Source organism: Acanthopagrus latus, chromosome 9 (genome assembly GCF_904848185.1).
Source record: "Acanthopagrus latus isolate v.2019 chromosome 9, fAcaLat1.1, whole genome shotgun sequence".
Classification (NCBI taxonomy): domain Eukaryota; kingdom Metazoa; phylum Chordata; class Actinopteri; order Spariformes; family Sparidae; genus Acanthopagrus; species Acanthopagrus latus.
Window position 1 is genome coordinate 14,046,187 of NC_051047.1, and position 17,865 is coordinate 14,064,051.

The 17,865-nt window shown below is 42.0% G+C and overlaps 1 protein-coding gene across 17 annotated transcripts in view; it reads left to right on the forward strand.

Annotated features, from left to right (window-relative positions):
- Window positions 1–17,865, forward strand: part of zmp:0000001200 (dedicator of cytokinesis protein 9) — an 86,131-nt gene that overhangs the window by 34,617 nt on the left and 33,649 nt on the right. For 14 of the 17 annotated variants that reach the window (XM_037109072.1, XM_037109086.1, XM_037109083.1 and 11 more), the window contains exons 2-6: window positions 4,694–4,810; window positions 10,713–10,802; window positions 13,358–13,440; window positions 15,038–15,107; window positions 17,439–17,534. In XM_037109072.1, coding sequence (XP_036964967.1) covers window positions 4,694–4,810; window positions 10,713–10,802; window positions 13,358–13,440; window positions 15,038–15,107; window positions 17,439–17,534 — 456 coding nt within the window. Of the gene's footprint in view, window positions 1–428; window positions 687–4,693; window positions 4,811–10,712; window positions 10,803–13,357; window positions 13,441–15,037; window positions 15,108–17,438; window positions 17,535–17,865 lie in introns of those variants that run through there. The other 3 variants (XM_037109073.1, XM_037109081.1, XM_037109084.1) reach the window with 1 other exon arrangement.

Consider the following 17,865-nt stretch of genomic DNA (forward strand, 5'->3'; position numbering starts at 1 on the left):
CCCCCCAGATCTCTGCTACTTACCCTGCCCTCATACTGCTTTGCATTATTCTCGAGTGGTTTATTTTCCAAATGAAACCCTTGTGTGACTGAACTTTACGTTATTGTCGCCTTCCTCTCTGTCAGTTTGTTCCTCTTGATAAACTTTAAAACCAGCTCTTATTTCAGCTGTCCCGCATAAGGCGTGGACGGTCCCTGACCAGACTGTAATACTTGAGGAATGTGTGTCTTTTGTTTGCCTTTGTCAACCCTGTGTCACCGTGCAGGTGGATAATGTGGGGTCAGATTGCTTCATTGTGTGTGTGTATGTGTGCGTGTGTGTGTGTGTGTGTGAGGGTGTTTAACTCCCCCGGGCTGCACAGCTGAGTGTAGGAGGGGCCATCATCTCCTCAGCCTGGGTGTGAGTCCGCTGCTTTCAGACAGGCAGAGCAGTCTGAGGAAGGAGGGTGTGAGCAGAAGTCTGTGAGAGTACAAACTTCTCTCCCAGCATCAGGATTTCTCTCTGTTGGATATGCTGGCTGCCCGCTTCTCTTTGGGATCTAGCGCGGAGAAATCTCACCACAGCTGTTGACAATGCAAGGAAGGGCTGGTAAAGCTCCAAAGAAGGAGCTGGTCATTGAAAGTCCACAGCAGTACAGGAGCTTGGCTGCGGCTGAGGCTGAGGTGGACTCGGTGCCACAGGTGGTGGTAAGTCATCCAAGGACTTTACATAAAAATCTTCAAATCTCTGCTGGCTTGTTGTAGCTGAACTGATCTACGAGTGCGCTGTAAAGGTTAACCACAGCCATAAAGCCCCGACGCAGGTGTCATGTGAGCGCCTGTGCTGGCTCGCTTGCCATCTCTTCCATTCTCGCATTCAAAATGTGCAACGTTAGCACCTGGAAAAAAAAAACGATATTGAACTTTACTGGCACTTAACTACCTGGAGGAGAGCAGCACACTTGATCTTAAAGGTGACCTCGGCTTGTAAAACATTTTATTTGGCTCAAAAGTCAACCCTGATGAGAGCCATAACTTCCAGCCCCGCGATGAAGGAGTCCAGCAGTAGGTCGGATCTGAACAGTTGGTGGCAAGAGGTTGAATGTATGAGTTGGTGGAGACGCACTACACAGCACCATTGTTCATTGCTGTGAGAGGGTGCAGTGATGGGAGGAGTGGGTGCTGCGGCTCAACAGCTGCTAGATCACGGTGGAGAGGGAGTGTAGGAGATGGCTTCTTAAGATTCTGTTTTACGCTTTGTCCCGGCATGACTGTCTGTTTGTTGACTCATTTGTACAGATGTGGAAGATGCAACCTGCACTGTTGTGACCCAGAAGCGCCATCATTTTAGTCCATAAGACGTGTTTTTAAAAGGGCATTAACAAGGACTTAATATGATAAAGTTGGGACTAGGACGATCGACTACGGTCAGCACTGTGGATTGAGGAAGTGACAGTGCTCTTGCTTATTATGTATGTTTGTTTTCTTACTCAGTGCTGAGTGTGCTGTGTGGTAGACCACCTTCGGCCACTGACAAAGCAGTGTGGTAGAGCTCAGAGGGGTTTGGAGAAAAACAAAAGTCAGCAGCAACAACAGAACGAGGTTAAGAGTCCATCACTGGTGAGAAGACGGCAGAATCCTCTCAAGAGCTACTTAAAGTTGTGAGAATCACTTTTGATCACAGGTGTCTCTGAGTGAAGGTGCTTCCGCGTTACCAGATAATTTAGACAAAGTTCAAAACGTATCCACAGATGGAGCTGCTACAATTAGCCGATGAATCTATTAGTCAAGTCAAAGAAAATTAGGTGCCGACTAGTTTGACAGTCAGTGAGTCAGTTTGTTTTCTTTGTCATTTGTGATGGTAGATGAAGAGTCTTTGGCAGTAGGTGATTTATCATTTTTTCAAGAGGGGGGATGGACCTGTCTCGTTTCATCCACCCGTGACTAGTTAAATGATTCTTTTGTTTCTTTTGGTTTCAGAGACAAATTTTTGTCAGAAAATTGGTCAAGAATACCCCAATTTGACCAAAGCGAAGTAAGTGCTGGTTCTGGGCTGGTGCGGGTGCTGGTTTAAAGTTAGCTCAACCTGTGAAACTTTTCAGAACCAGTTTGCTTTTCCAGGGGCATGAGCGCCACCATATAGTTACATCATTCAGTCACTGTATACATCTCCAGTTTCCCAGCATAACTTGGAACAACTATGGCGGACTACATCCACTATTTAGTGTTTAGCGCCACTCTTGGCTTTGCATGACTAATTGGATCACGCTACACCAGCTCTGGTTTTTAGAATTTAGGGTCATAAGCAGTTTTACTTGGTCCTTGGTGACGATAACCCCGCCCTCAGCCTCTGACATAAGCAGTTCTTTGCTCCAGAGTGTTGGTGCCACTCTCGAAGCAGTTTTTCTTGGCCGACAGCCAATTCTGTGGCTGTCGAGCTGCAAAGAACCATCACTGGTCCAAACCAGCACCTGAACCTCCTTGGTCGAAAAGAGGTATAAATCAGTCAGACTAGATTAACATGTTCAACTAAACAGTCCTTCTGCCCCTGCCCTCACTCTGCTAGTAAGGAATGGACAAGGGTGGTGGGAGGTAACACAGGGGATGGCATCCCAAGTCACCCCCCCTCAAATCACCTGCTGGTCTTCTGCGTTTGGACTGTTGGTTGGACAAAAGAAGCAATTTGAAGCAAACAGTTACTTGAGAAAGTAATCAGTAGAATGATCGATAATGAAAATGATTGTTAGTTGCCCTACTTGTAGAGCATGTTTGATAATTACTTGGTTTATCTACAGCCAGGTTTTTGTTCTCATGAGATGCTAGTACACAATGACAATGCAGCTGTGTATGTCTGGCATTCTTTAGGTTTACTGTCTGGTACAGACCAGCTGTGTATAGAGATGTAGAGATTTGCCTCAGGCAGACACCAATATGAACACACACACACACGCGCGCGCGCACACATCTTATCTCTCCCTGTCTTAAGTCCTTCCTGACTTACCTGTACTTCTTGCACAAATCTTTGCATTCATCTCATCACTTATGATCTCTCATGGAGAGAATAAAAAAAAATGTTGAAATAGTTTGACTGCATTTAAGCAGAACTACCTTTTGTGTTGCGTTCAGATAAAGCTGCGAAGAAACGGTTGACTAAGAGTGTCACAACCTGCTTCAGCTGGCAGACATGGTGGCACCGTCTCTGCTCTGTTATCCCCTCCTTGTCCTTGAATCCGATTCGAGGTCCTGTCCCCCCCTCTGTGTGAGCCACGCTGTGTTATTAACAAGGTTGCTAGCAACATGTATTTAAGCAGGTCAATATCCATGACTCTCCCTCTGAGATCATGCTAGTATTATCAGTCCCAGATGTGGAGGCGAACATGTGAGCCGTGCTGTCTCTCAGCCCTGAAGTCTGAGGCGATGTGTCACTGTTCATCTTGCACTCTGCCGTCTCTCTGGCTGTGAGATTTATCCTCCCGTCCTGTCAGCTACAAGTGTTGACAGCTTACTCTCCGTCTAATGGCTACTGCATCTTTGCAGTGCATAAGCTCTCTCCAGCATCGGCCACTGGGGTTTAGTGGGTCAGCACTCGAACTTTATGCAGACCTGATGACTGGATGCACCATAAATCCATAATCACCTTTTTGATAACATAGCCACATCTGCCCTAGAGAGTTCACCACAAAACACTGACTTCTGATTAGAGATTCTTGTCAAGTGCACTCCAAGTCAAACCTGATAATGGAGGTTTGTTTGTCCAAAGCTGTAGAGGGTAATTGTGTTGTGTGTAGAGATTGTAATTGAAGTGGAGCGTAATTGTTTCCCTGACAGGCATGTCATGCGTGTTTGCTCTCATGGAGGGATAAGCTCGGCAAGACCTTCCCTCTGCTGAGGCGGATGCATTTTCTGTGGGCAGATGGAGCCCTGATAGACGTAGCGCAGCGTATCTAACAGATAGCATGTGTTGGTGGGGCCCAGTGTGATAGCACAGCAAAGACAGATCCATCACACGCAGTGTAGAGGCCCACCGTCAGTGCATAGCATCATCCCTGCTCTTGTGCACAGTTATAGGTTTCATGTGGTGGATTTGGCTTGGAGAGTCTGTAGCTCTGGACTAAATCAGTTTTTCAGTTTTTGTTTTCTTGCTCATACTTCCTTATTGCCCATTCCACTGTGTTTACACATTCAACGTCATAGAAGTCTTACTTACTTTGCTCTCATTGGTTTTAGTTTTCATTTTCTTGTACACACTAATGTATTCTATTACTCTAATTGAATGAAGGGTTAGACAGTGTTTTTGTGTCTATTTAGAACCCGAGCGACAGCTGCAAGTGAAATAATTCATGATTTTGTATTTTTGGGCATATTGTTTAGCTGTTAGTAACAAAATTAGGTCTTAGTTTTTTGTAATTTAATGACATCAGCTTACACCCTATTTGCAGTCAGTATCTTTCTTCCCGATTAGTATGTTTTGGTGAATTTCGCCTGATGAAGGTGCGATGGATTTTGCATGCATACTGTGGAGTCAGTTATATAATTACTGCCAACCATGAACTGCAACATTCCTGGCATTCATGTCATCACCCACTGGATCTAATAAAGTCTAAAGAATACTAATTGAGGGGGCTTTCATGTGAATGCCCTACTAGTGTTATCTATTCAGTCGTGAACTTATATCAAATGCCCCACTAACACTGTTCTTCGTCTGTGTTCTCCAGGTGAAACCGAAGGTGATAGAGCCGCTGGACTATGAAAATGTGCTGGTGCAGAGGAAGACACAGATCCTCAGTGATGTCCTCAGGGACATGCTGCAGTTCCCTCTGGAGGACTTCGAGGTGAGTTTTACAACTGTTTCATGGGTATGTGGGTGTTGTAACAGGGATTGTTATGGTGAGGTGGAGTACGATTTTAACCACTGAAGTGGTGGTGGTATGGAGTAGAGGGTGTGGTAACGCTGCCAGCATTAGGGCTTTGATTCCACTGGGGCTACTAATGAAACTGTGTGGAAAGTGAGGTAAAAATATCCACTAAATAATGAGTAGTAATGGTCGACTGAGGAGTTATATTTACAGCGTAAGTCATTAAAAAGTGCTCCATGCCCTCGCAAGGTCACACCATTCATTGTCATCTGTCCAACATCATCATTGACCCGCCCACTTGCGTGTTTTTCTTTGTTGTATTTGTTTGGCTTTTGCAGACTTTTCCTTCGGCCCTGGCGTGGCCGCTGTTGTGAGTGCCGGGTGGGGTCGTTCACAGCAGCGCTCTCTCTGTTTACATCCTTCTGTTCTGTAGCGAGAGAGGGGTCAGGGGCCATCTGTTTAATTGGCTCATTCTGTCTCCAATGTTGTGACAGAGCGAGTGTTATCTCCAGCCACATTGTACAGGACGTACGCTCCATTCACACTTTCCACGGTGAGGACGGAAAATCTAAAATGGAAATCTGGCCCAGAACTGGTACTTCAGGAAATGAGACTTCTTTTGTGTCCTTACCAACGGCAGCAATGAGATGTGCAGCATATCCTCAAACCTGACCCTGCCACTCTGTCTCACGATCCTGTGGAAATTTTATGGAGTCTGGGATTTTACTGTTGTAGCTCTCCTCTCAGTGAGAGAAGTCTTTGTTTCACCAGCCATGATGACTTTAACATCTTCTGTCTGAATGCCTACACTGCAGAATAATACAGTGCAAACAAGAATGAGTTTGATGTTTCATATTCTGTAACAAATGTTGTCTAAGGTTACTGTTTATTGTGTGTGTAAAAAAGTTTCCTCTCAGGCCCCTTTCTCACCTGCACTTTAACCTGTCATTGCCATATGGGTAGATGGCATTTACTTGATTTTCCTTGTAAGACACTGAGGACGAAAATATTTCACTACAACTCTAATGGGAGGTAAATTACCAGATAGTGGTCTTTGATTTTGAAGTTAGAATCAAAATGCTATGTTGCAATAGTCCAGGATCCAAAAGATTTAAGACATTTGAGAGACAGTTTTCCTTAAAGAATATTACGTTTGTGCTGCATCATTACAGTCCTTTAAGATTAAAAATGAAGGGGTTAAATTTATGTGTAAACAAGACAAACCTGCCCTCTGCACATTCACCTGCAGCCCGGACCGCCTCTTTATGGAGCTCTCTGTCCTGATTGGATAGAGTGGACAGAGAGACCAGAAAATACATCTTTTTCAAACACCAAATATTCTTTAACAGTGGTGACTGTTGGTAAAGAGCTATTTAACACTAAAATAAGGTAAGAAAATAACACTTACAGCATCGTAAACATTGTGAGATAGGGCAAACGTAAATTATTTTTAAGCATTTGTTGGTGGTTTAAAACCTCCAGATGTGAGGACCTTTCCCATCAATCTGTCATTTCAAAGCATTTCCATGTGACAATAACAGATTCTTAACAACAGAAGTTATACAGAGTTTTGATGATCATTTACAAGAGAGCTGCACTGGTCAATCAATCTATTAACTGATTGAAATTAATTGCCAGCTCTATCATTATGCTGCTTTTCTTTCCATTAATGTAAGAGTCTTTGGGTTTGGGACATTTTGACAAAAGATGCCATTTGAAGATGAATATCTTTCCCAATTTTTTGTAATATTATAGACTCACCGATTCATAAATGTACTTGAAATGCATTGGTTGCAGTCCTGATCTCTGTATATGGCATGATCTTGTCATGTGAGAACAGACTCACAAACACTTGTGATGTTTGTGTGACCAGCTAAAACCACCATCTGACCCAGATACATGAAACAGGCTGTGGTAGTGGTGGGAACTTACTGTAAATGTATTTACTGCAGGTGGCTCTGTGGAACAGAATAAAAGCAAAAAAGTCAGTGTTTCTAAATTTGGGTTTGGCGCTGTATAAAGCCGGGGCTTGTTACAGTTTACAAAGACCTGGCAGCTGGGTCCTTGGTGAAAACGGGCCAGCCTTGACTTTGTCTTCTCTTGTATCATACTCCTCCAGCCTGCTGCCATGAACATAACATACCAGCTTTAGATACAAACAGCACGTTGTTAGGGGCTGACAGGTGATTCTGACTGAGAGGAAAAAAAAAAAAAAACCACCACAGGCAGCACAGTGATTGAACCGAACATCTGTTTCGACCTCCGCAGACTCTTGTTCAAGCAAGGATTCAATCAGCTTCTGTGTCGAGGCCCTTTGCGGTGCTTTTAGTGAAAGGAGGAACCGTCAGTGCGTATGCATACGGAAACCTCAGTAAGCATCGAGACAAGTGGTGGAGGATAGATCAAGGCCAGACGACGCAGAGCAAGTCCTCTGTCTGTGTTATTATTTTTGTATAAATCCTGTTGTGGCTGCTCTTCTGTAATAGGAACTGCTATCAGGTCTGTGCTTTATCTTATCCCCACTGCCATATCAAAAGTCATGAGTTGGTACTGGTCTCATGTGAGCCAGTGTTTATATCACCTCCATCTGTTTTTGATCTGAAACTGTTGGCACAAGGCAGTTCTGTGTAGGTCTCTCTCTTTCTCTCTGTGAGGTTTCTGGAGAAATTTGTCGAGGATTACCAAGAGGGGGCCCTTCCTTCCTTCTTCTCCTCAACTTGTCGTATACTTTAGGTCTACGCCCATCCACGCTGTAAAGCCGACAGATGAAGACATCACCCTTTTTACTTCAACAAATTCACTAAACTATATATGGTTATATATAGTATATGCATGAGCAGATGAGGCAAGGGTTATTCAGTAGTATACCAGTAATGTGTGTCCTATTATGTAACCTGGACCTTTGGTTAAAATTAAAATGTTCTTTTTAAGGGTCGGGCTACTTAGAGTTTGCATGTTGTCCGCTTGCTGTCCTGGGTTTTATCTGGGTCCTTTGTTTCCTTTCGCATTCAAAATACATGTTGCTCAACTGCGAGCTTTAAATTGTGAAATAATCAGGATTTAATCTGCACTTTAATAAATGCTGATTACCTGAAATTAATGCTTCTTAGCAGAGGTAAAATGAGAGTGAGAGTCAGAGTCAGAAGGCTTTCTCTGGAAAGGTAGAAGAGTCAGTTGGTCTCCAGCAGATCCAATTCAAACAATAGATGTTTGTAATTCTCCCAATTGCTCTGGTGTCGGTTTAAAAAAAAAAAAAGGTAAAAAAAAAAAAGGAGAACATAATTGGTATAAAAACATAGAATATTATCAGCCTCAGTGCTGAAGTGGTAATGTCTATGGGCACGCTGGTTTCAGGTTCGGCTGAGGAAGGAGAATGATTTTCCAAACAAAATGTCGATGGAGTCGTGCTGAGTGCAGCTTCATCACAAGCTAGTTTTGGGCTCATTTCGCAAGAGAATACCTCATTTCTCCCTGGTGACTTGTTGCCCAATTAAAAGCTTCCTGTTGCCCACTTCCTGGCTCCCCTCATACCTCCATGTCTGTTTATTTCTGCTGCTTGGATTGTAAAGATTGTCATTACTCCAACAGGAAACCTGGCTAGTAGAGAGGAAGGGGAAACTTCAGGTTCACAAATGCGAGCCGGTGTTGAATTTGTCGTAGCTGCCACAAACGAGCTCTCGGTCAGATGCAAGGTCATTCAGAGGAACAGTGTCAAATGTCAATCCAGGTGTTGAGTTGGACACAAAACTGCTGGTGTCTGTGCATCATTCGTTCATTTGATATTTTATTGAGAATCCCAAATCAGAAATTATAAATGACCCCTTATTTCAGAATTTGTTTATCAGTGTGATACAAAACAACAAATAACACTTTGTCTTCCTACTTTTGTTTTTATGCCAAAATCAAGAATAAAGAATTGAAAAAAAACAAACCACAGGCTCAAATTTGACTCTGATATTTAATGTCTACAATTTCTGTCACCAGGAAATTATTGACTATGACCAAATTTTTCATGGGCCTTGCTGCAGTGATGCTTTTTTTATTTTTTCATTTCTTAAAAGTAGCCAGTTCCTTCAATCATTTTTTGCTGCTTTTATGATCATGATGGATTGAATTAAATGAAAATTAAACCGGACTGTGAAGTAATGACATGGAACATATTTTGGCTCAAAGCAACCTTTTGTTCCAAAAAAAAAAGTGTTGGGAAAAGATAATCTAGGTTTTGTCTGCATCCCTCACAGTCGGAGCTGCGACCCAGATGCACTTGTTTCCTTTTTCCTCAGTCAGCTGAACTGTTATCACTTAATGGTTGTATTTATATTTCACTCTTGCTCGCAGGGATTATGTGTGGTCAAATGCACTTTATTTTTTAAATAGAATTAATCCTCCTGCCAAGACCTGATGGCGATGTTGATGCACGTTGTGGCATTTCACTCAGAGCAAGTATGATGTTGCTCCAGCTTTCAGACTGCTGCTTGTAAAGGCACCAAAACTAAAACTGATCTAATGAAAATATAAGATATACTGTCAACTTTACAATAACTATATATATAAACTTCATTCCACCATCTCCTTCAAAAATTATTTTTAAGCTAGTAGTTTTGAGTTGAGTTTTTATGAATGGGAGTCAAGACAGGAAGAGAGGTTTGTGTTTGGATATATTTATTGGCCACACTTTCTTTCTTTGAGGGAAGTTCTGTTGTGTTTTCTGTTTCTTGTTCTCTAAATCGAGGCCAAATTTCAGGAGGGGGCCCTAAAAGTTGCAACCGTAAGGGAATCAAATGAGGAGATATTGTAATTCAACCTCAGCTCTGAAAGGGAAGTTGAAATGTGGGTTACATTTCTAATGGGGATGAATTTCTCCGTGGTGCGCGTCCTATATGTCAGTTTCAAAGTCGATGTTCTCACGGTGATACTTTGTCAAGGAAAGCTACTGAGTTGTTCTGTATATTATGCAGAAAGAATTAAGTAGAAATAAAGGATAAAGTTTTGACACTGCCTGAAATGCAAGAATCCATATCGAGCGAGGACCGTTCTTGGGTCACAGTATTTTATTATTTTAAGCAATAACGGAGCAACATAACATGTTTCTAATATGATGTGTTGTCATATTATTAAAGTTGCTAAATTGAGTGTTGCTACAACAGGTGCACTATGTAGGTTTTTTTATCAGGTGAGAATCTTTCTAGATTTTTTTATATGACTGACACAAAGTTAAGATATTGGTGTTATTGGAGATATTGAAGCATCTCTGATGTTGCACTGTGGCTTTAACCATACTAGCAGCTTTATAATAAATTAAAATAAGATGGTAAACATATTTGCTTGTTTGCATCGTCACTTTAAGCATCTTAGCTTGTTGACATTATTAACAGAGTACATCTATTATGGCTGTCGACACTTAGTCTCGTATAAGTGATTACTTCGAAAGCAAAGCTGTGACTTCGCTCAGCTGTGAAACTGCTGTTTGGCTCCAGCACATAGTGAACCTGTTGGTCATTAGCGACAGGCTCAAACAAAGCTTTAGAGGTGCTGAGATGCTGATTACTCAGAGTGCGCCGTCTGTACAACAGTGGCAGACAGCCAGGCTCAGGGTGTGTCTGTGGGTCCTGGAGCTGAAAGCATCCTGCCTCCATCACAAGCTGCCCCTTTGAACCCTCACAAACACATCAGTCCCGTCTCAAACATACAATAATATTTAAAGGAACACCCCGAGCAAACTGGGTCCAGCTGAGACCACAAACTGTAGCACTGGGTGAAGGCGTCCAGCTTGAGCAATGTGCTCCCTGTTTTGATTCAATTTTACAATGTTTTCATGTTTGCTGTAGTTTCTCTGTTCTGTTTCTGTTTCTGAATCAACTGTTGCTGTGTTCTGCAGATTTCAACTCTGAGGCGGCAAGGGAGGACGCTCTACCCTACAGTGCCTGAAAATGCAGAGAGGGAGGCCCAGAGTCTGTTTGTCCAAGAGGTAAACTGTTTAAAACGGCCTGAAAGCAGATTTTCCTTAATCAGCCGCTTTGTGTAATTTCAAGCCAAAGTTGGAACAGTTCTGGTTATTTCACAAGAGATTTCTGCATTTGTTGTTCTGTCTTGTTGGCTTTTCTCGCTGGGTTGAAGTGTGGAGGGCTCAACAGTAGTTGGAAGAAAGTGTTGCGAAAATGTTTTGTGTTCAAGTTGATGAAAGTTCTCAGTCATGCAGGTCTTGATAACTCTAAGGGCTCTATCGTAGGCAACTGGACGTGTTTCAGTTTCTTGAGGACGTTTCACCCCATACGCCCCCGAGTGCAGGATGAGTCATCAACATTTTAAATGATATTCCAGGAAGTTACAAACAATGAAATTCTATTAAGATACCAAGGTTTTGAAGGTATTTTCAATGGTATTCAAGGAAAAACAAAAAAAAATCAAAACTTAACTGATTTTCAGCCATTAAAAGGACAGCCGATTTCCATAGTCCCCTTAATAACAGTGTGACATTAGTTCAACAAAAAGGTCAGTAATCATTTTATTAATTGATGACACCAATAAATATACACCCCTACCCTAAACACCCTATACAGTAGCCACACTTAATTTAATTGTAGAATGTCTGGTGGTGCTAAGTACAAAGTCAGGTAAGAGGTTAGGAAGTGGCTAGAAATGTTTACCTGTAAACCACGTGCAGGACCGCGACACTAATGTGAGTCACTGCCAATTTGTGACCTAATATTAGACGGCACGTCACAGAACATTAGGAAGTGGTCTGTAGAGGCTGTTGTGTAAGTGGTATCTGGGCTCATTACAGATCATTACCGGAAGCAGCTGGACTGTTTGTGCTGTTTTTCCTCAGTTATATCTATTTATGCCAGGGGACGTTGGAATGATAGAGAGGAAATAATTTCTATGGTCCACAAGTAAATCAAACTCTAGGTTATTCTCTGTTAGCGTCAGTTCATAGTGCTGTCCGTCTTCAGAATGCCTGCTGTCACACATAATAAGACCGAACAAGTTCTTAAAAACAAACACTGAAGTTCCAGAAATGTGTTTGTTGAGTAAGATAATACAGTTGAACCTCTAAAATGTAGATTGTGAATTATTCTCTGTTGGTGCTGATAAAATGATGAGTTATGGCTACAAAAGGGGAATGTAGGTTCTTCCGAGCATCACAGTGATTTACCCTCCTGCCCACGCTCACCACTGGCTATCTTTTAAAGCCAGAGACCAACTGGCGGCTGACTGTTCACTTCTCAGGTCAGAGTTCAGTGTTTTGAAGTCAGAACGATACTAAAACTCCCGGTCGAGTGCTGTGTGACGTCACCAGGACAGCTGTGTGGATCAGCGCAGCGGGAGCCTCGCTCTGTTTCCGATCGCTCTCCTGATCAGGTTGCACTCCGTCTCCCTGCTGGAGCAGTTCTTGTAAACGGCACGTAGTTCAGCAGAATAGATACCAGCAAGCTGATCCGATCACTGACTCTAACAATGAGCAGATGTCTCCCTTCCACGGAAAAGGGAGACAGAGATACACTCCCTACCGGTTTGATCTGGTGGGTGTTGGTTTGACTGAGGTGGCGTGCCAATGCTCATCATTCGCTCCCTTACCCTCAGGGATGTCACTGAATAGAGGCTTTAATTGTTGCTTAAAACAACCATCGTATTGTCATTGTAATCTCTTAGGATTTATTGAAGTTAAACTGTGAGAAAATAGTGGTCACTGCATTTTATCTTGAGAACAATCCAGCACTTATTTATTTTCTCGAGATGTTGACAGGTTTCATTTTCTGTTCAACGGGATATCTGCTGAAAGCTGAGGATTATCAGACTATCCTCAAATAGAAAACCAAAATTCTTCTTACAAATCAAAGTAGGAACCGAGAACTAGTTCCAACTGAGAACCAGTTCCAAATCGTCCAATCCATTGGCGTCCTCTGCCTCGGAGTTTATCAGTTCCTTATATCGATTCCAACAAGTTTGCACAGCACAACAATGATGTCACACTCAAGCGTCTTTGCTGGAAAACACAAGGGAGTCTTGGCAACAGTCTTCAACATGGCTTCATTTAAGAGAGAAAGATGACAACAGTGCCAGTTGTAATGCAATGTCATTTCAAGTGAGGGTGGAAACATCAACAACATGCTGAATCCTGGAATGCCTTGTATCTCCCACAGCTGAGCTGCTCATCCATTACCAAGGCACAATATCCTCATGTTATAGTAACATCAGCTCCAACCTTGTGGGCTTAGCAGATGTGATCTTAACTGTAAAGTGATGAGAAATGAATAACAGGCTCAATATAGAAATGATAACGGAATTGGTAGTAATGAAATGTAATCAATTCCCATCCTTACAAAGTCTGTTTAAAGGTCTACTGCCAGTAGCTGTGCGAAATTTGAAAAGTTTATAAACTCGCTTTGACTTCAGTCACAATTAAACATATATAATAGCATGCTTCCATTGAGGCTACTGCACTGCACTGTTTTTTTATAGCACCGAGACACCGTACAGTTTGTTATTGTGGTCTGTAATTTGTTTCTGTTGTCTTTTCAGTGCATTAAGACCTACAAGTCTGACTGGCACGTCGTCAACTACAAGTACGAGGACTATTCTGGGGACTTTCGACAGCTTCCAAAGTAAGTCTATGGTTAAAAGCACTACAGTGCACGACACTCACAGAGGTAATGTGGTAGTGTGCCAAGACATTCTTATGATGGGCAAGTAACAACAGCTTCTGCATATAATATATGGATACCAGAGTTTTTAAACTAAAGGACACACGCAGACTTTTGTGCAGGTTTTTTTAGGTCACCTACACAAACTGTTTCCCGCTTCTGACAAACTGTTTGTTGTGACTTAATTACAAGGAAACGTGTGAAGCATGCAAATAATTCTTATTTCCTTGCAACAAAAGAGTGTTTCCTTCTTACGGTGCACTGGATAATTCCTGACCGTAGCCAGTGTGGAAAACACCCTCATTGTCCGCAGATGGTGTCATCAGATCCAGCCTCCTCCCCAAAGAATATCTCTTTTACTGCCAGTATGTTAGAATATGAGTTGACAATGACCTTGTGACTTTGACACTATCAGCGCTGCCAAATGTTCTGTCACTTTTCTGAATGTAGGGAAGTTAAAACAATAGACCGTGACTCGGAACGCCTGTAAAAGCCTCACACAATTTACAGTTGAAGGGATTCTTACCTTTGACACGTTTTCCAGCAGGCAGTATACACCTTAACTCCAGGAGCACTCAAGCACTGCTTTCCAACACTCCTGGAATTTGTATTTTTCCATGATGTTGCTTTTTTCAGACTCCCTCGAGTCGGCTACAAATATGTACAATTACTTATTTTTTTCAAAATGACAAAAACATAAGGAAAAAATCACGTAATGTCAGTCACACCACCTCAGTGGTAGAAACATGTGCTAGAAAGTTTTGCAGAGTGAGAGCAAATCGGCAAAACTGCAGCAGATGCCCTGGACCGCCGCTGCCGTTAAATGTGAAGTGCTAAAATTTATATTGCTGGCAGTAAAATGTACCTAAACATTAAAAGAAAATGATGTCCTTTTCTTTTTAAAGTGGTAATTTAAGATACTATTACAAAAGCTTGTGAAAAAATGTGAAATATTGATGATCTGCTAAGTAACTAGAGGCAAAAGATGACAGATGTGCTGGAGTCAATAACAACAATATATTGTCTAAAGGAGATACAATATCTGTCTTCATTTTTGTCCTTTTCCTTCAGTGTGTTACTTTCTTGAAAGTTAAAAAGGTCAAAGAAAACACTGCTCCTGAAACGTCTTGTCAGTTGTCTCACCTTTGATGATGTGACTCTGTGACATCACACTTCTGTCACATAATGTTGTATAATTCATGTTTAGAGGTTAATTTGGCACATAAGATATAAAATCAGCACAACTGCTTTGTTGTTGTCAGTGGCACTGGCTCAGGCGTGTGTGAGCTGACCACTCAGAGGGGACTGGGTATCGGGTGTGGCCTTAAAGAGAGACAGGAGCTAAAACTGAGCATTTCAGACAGGGCGGGAATACAGAGCTGCAGCACTACAGGATGTCAGCTTATTCTGGTAGTAACCCAAAATAAAACCATGAACCTGAAAATGAAAATGAGCATAATGATGATGATGATGATTCTCATGATTTCTTATTTCAAAGACTAGACGATTAATTGTGAAAATTCTGAGAATTCTGATGAATTTACTGATTATTTTACAGCAAAGTGTCCAGGCCTGATAAACTGGCTGTCCATATATTTGAAGTGGATGAAGATGTCGATAAAGATGAGGTGAGTCTATGTCTGAATTATTCTCTTTTACTTTTCATTAACAATGCCAGCAAAAATCCAGTCATTACTTCAGAACAATGCACATATTTTTTGTAGCAAATCAATGTTATCCTGTTTCTAGACTGCATTCTTAATCAGGATTATTTATTTTACTAGAAAGCTGTCCCAGAAATGACTGCACAGCGCTTAATGTTTCTAATTCCAGTCACCAGCTTTGCCATTCCTGTTTTCATTACATTACAGCTGTTAAGGAGATAAAAGCCATTGTTGTGTCTAATAGCTAAATTTAATGGGAAAATTAAGTGTAATTAGACTTAAAGACTATTTGCTGGCACAATAAAATCTTCAAACAACATTTGGGTCTTTTCACCCTCTTCTAATTCATGTATGATGGAGTGGGTGTGCGTTTGTGCGCAGATTAAACAAGAGATTGTTGTCTTTGGAACGGGCTCGTAGGAGTGCACAACAAGGAGGCTCATAAGTCACCTGACATACACTCAGATCGGGTGGGAGTCTTCAAAGGCGATATGAAGCGGTGGCTGAAATGTTATCTAACACGCTGAGGTCATGATTCCTCGCAAGACATATGATGATGATCCTGACCTTCTCTCCTCACGTGATTTGTCAAACTGCACTGCCTAAAGGCAACAGAATGCTCCTTCACAGTCACTGAAATACACTGTTTAGGATCTCTTTTCCCTTTAGCCGCGTGTTAGCTAATGCAGGTGTGATTGAGGGAGGTCATCACGGGTCAGGGTCCGTCCTGCTCAGCCTCACTGTCACCCTCGCCTCTGACAGGACCCTTCGTTCAGTTTGTGCCTCTCCCTGTGGCCTCCAACTCTTCACCACTGCAAGATTTAAACAAAAAAAAGAAGAAAAAAAAAAATAAAGGGAGGTTGCTTGTACAGATGAAAGAAGAGGATTTGAACTCTTCCTCTAAAATCCCCAGCATAAATCTTTTTTTTTTTTTTAATGTGTGTGTGTTTTGGACTGTATGCAAAATCGGCCGTGTGATTTTGTCCGTCTTGTCTTTCTCTGACTGTATTTAAGAAATACAACTATTTTCAAAAGATTTTCTGCAAGGTAGCGACAAATCTTGTAAGTGCATGAATTGCAAGGTGAAAAAATAAGGCCTTTTTTAAGGCATTTTTTAAAATATACATGGGTCATTGAAAGTGTTTGAGATTTACCTCTCGATTTACAGTCAATTCTCCTCTCAGTTGTGGATCAATCTGGAAGCAGAGAAATTATGACAATTTGTTTTGTTTATACTGTTGTACCACTCTGAAGCTTCCCACACTGAGTGGGGTGTCAGAGAAAAATAGTCAGCTGAATGTGGTCAGTTGGGCCTTGAAAGTCGTTGAAAAGTCCTTGAATTTGATGCTTACAAAAAGTGTGGGAACCCTGTTTCTCAAGCACATTTGGAGCTCAGACAGTGTGAACCCAGTGATTCGCCTGTTGTCTAGACACTGACGAGGAGAGAACAGGTACTGAACCTTACCAGATGCTTTTCAGATCCCTCCACAAGGCACGCTGGAAATATTAGAATTCCTGCCAGCACTTTTAAAAGCCCCTTTTGCTTTATTAAGCTGAGTGAAGAAAAAGAAGAAGTGGTGCTGGATCAAAATGAAGACATCTTGAAAGGCCATTCACTCTTCTCATTGTGTGAAAGCGTCAGGGATACAGTTCCTGAAGGGTGTCAAAGTGGGGAAGTGTAACTGTAAATGACGCGTCTTCTGTTCACGCAGGGCTGATCTAAACCAGGACGGCGCCATCTAGATTTTGTCCCCATCTCTTCTTCCTTCATTTCTGCCCTAATTGGTTTATTTTAACAGATCACAATAGCTGGTGGATCACTGTTGCTTTATCTGTGGAGCGTGCTGCCCGACCTCACAAGCGCGAGATGATCGGGTCCATGTGTCACGGATCTGCTGTGAAGATGGAAATATTTATTTTGTTTAAGAGTCACAGTTTGTTTAATGTTCCTCTGCCTGCTTGTTTGGACTGAGGCAGACCTACCTCACATTGGGCTCTGTGTCGTGTCAGACCTCAACATCAAAAGGTCTTCTGCACAGGGAGGCTGTGGACGGGTGTGGTAAAAGCATTGGTGATATAATATGATGATCCACTGCAAAAATATCCAAATTAAGTCATGCTGAGGCTTCTTTAAGAAAAACCTTCCAATGGATGTGTTGTCTTTTGAACGTATGGCATATTTAGCCCCATTATTCACATGTTACAGTGGATGGAGAATTTGCTTTGGTTTGTTCCCTTGCAGCATGCACAGTATCAGTGTGTTTTAAATTATCCGATGTCTTTTTTGCCCTACAGGATACGGCCTCCTTAGGATCCCAGAAAGGCGGGATCTCCAAACATGGCTGGCTGTACAAAGGCAACATGAACAGTGCCATCAGCGTCACCATGAGGGTGAGACAAGTGTTTATAGCCTCAGTTGGAGCTGAAACAATAATAATAATAATAATCTTTGATCGGCAGAAAAAAATACCAGCAAAAATACCAAATATTTGCTAGTTCAAGCGCCCCCCATCATAATTGTTTTCCCTCAAGTCAAATCACTTCTGTTTAGACAGCCCATGATCATAAATCTGCTTCAAAGCGCTTCACAGTCTGCACCGCATACACTGCCCTCTATCTTTACTATATCCATCTATCGTTTAAGTATGGTAGATTTATTTTTGTACCAGATTTTAGTCATTGATTTTAACATGCAGACCTGTTATCATGAAAGTAAATTTGT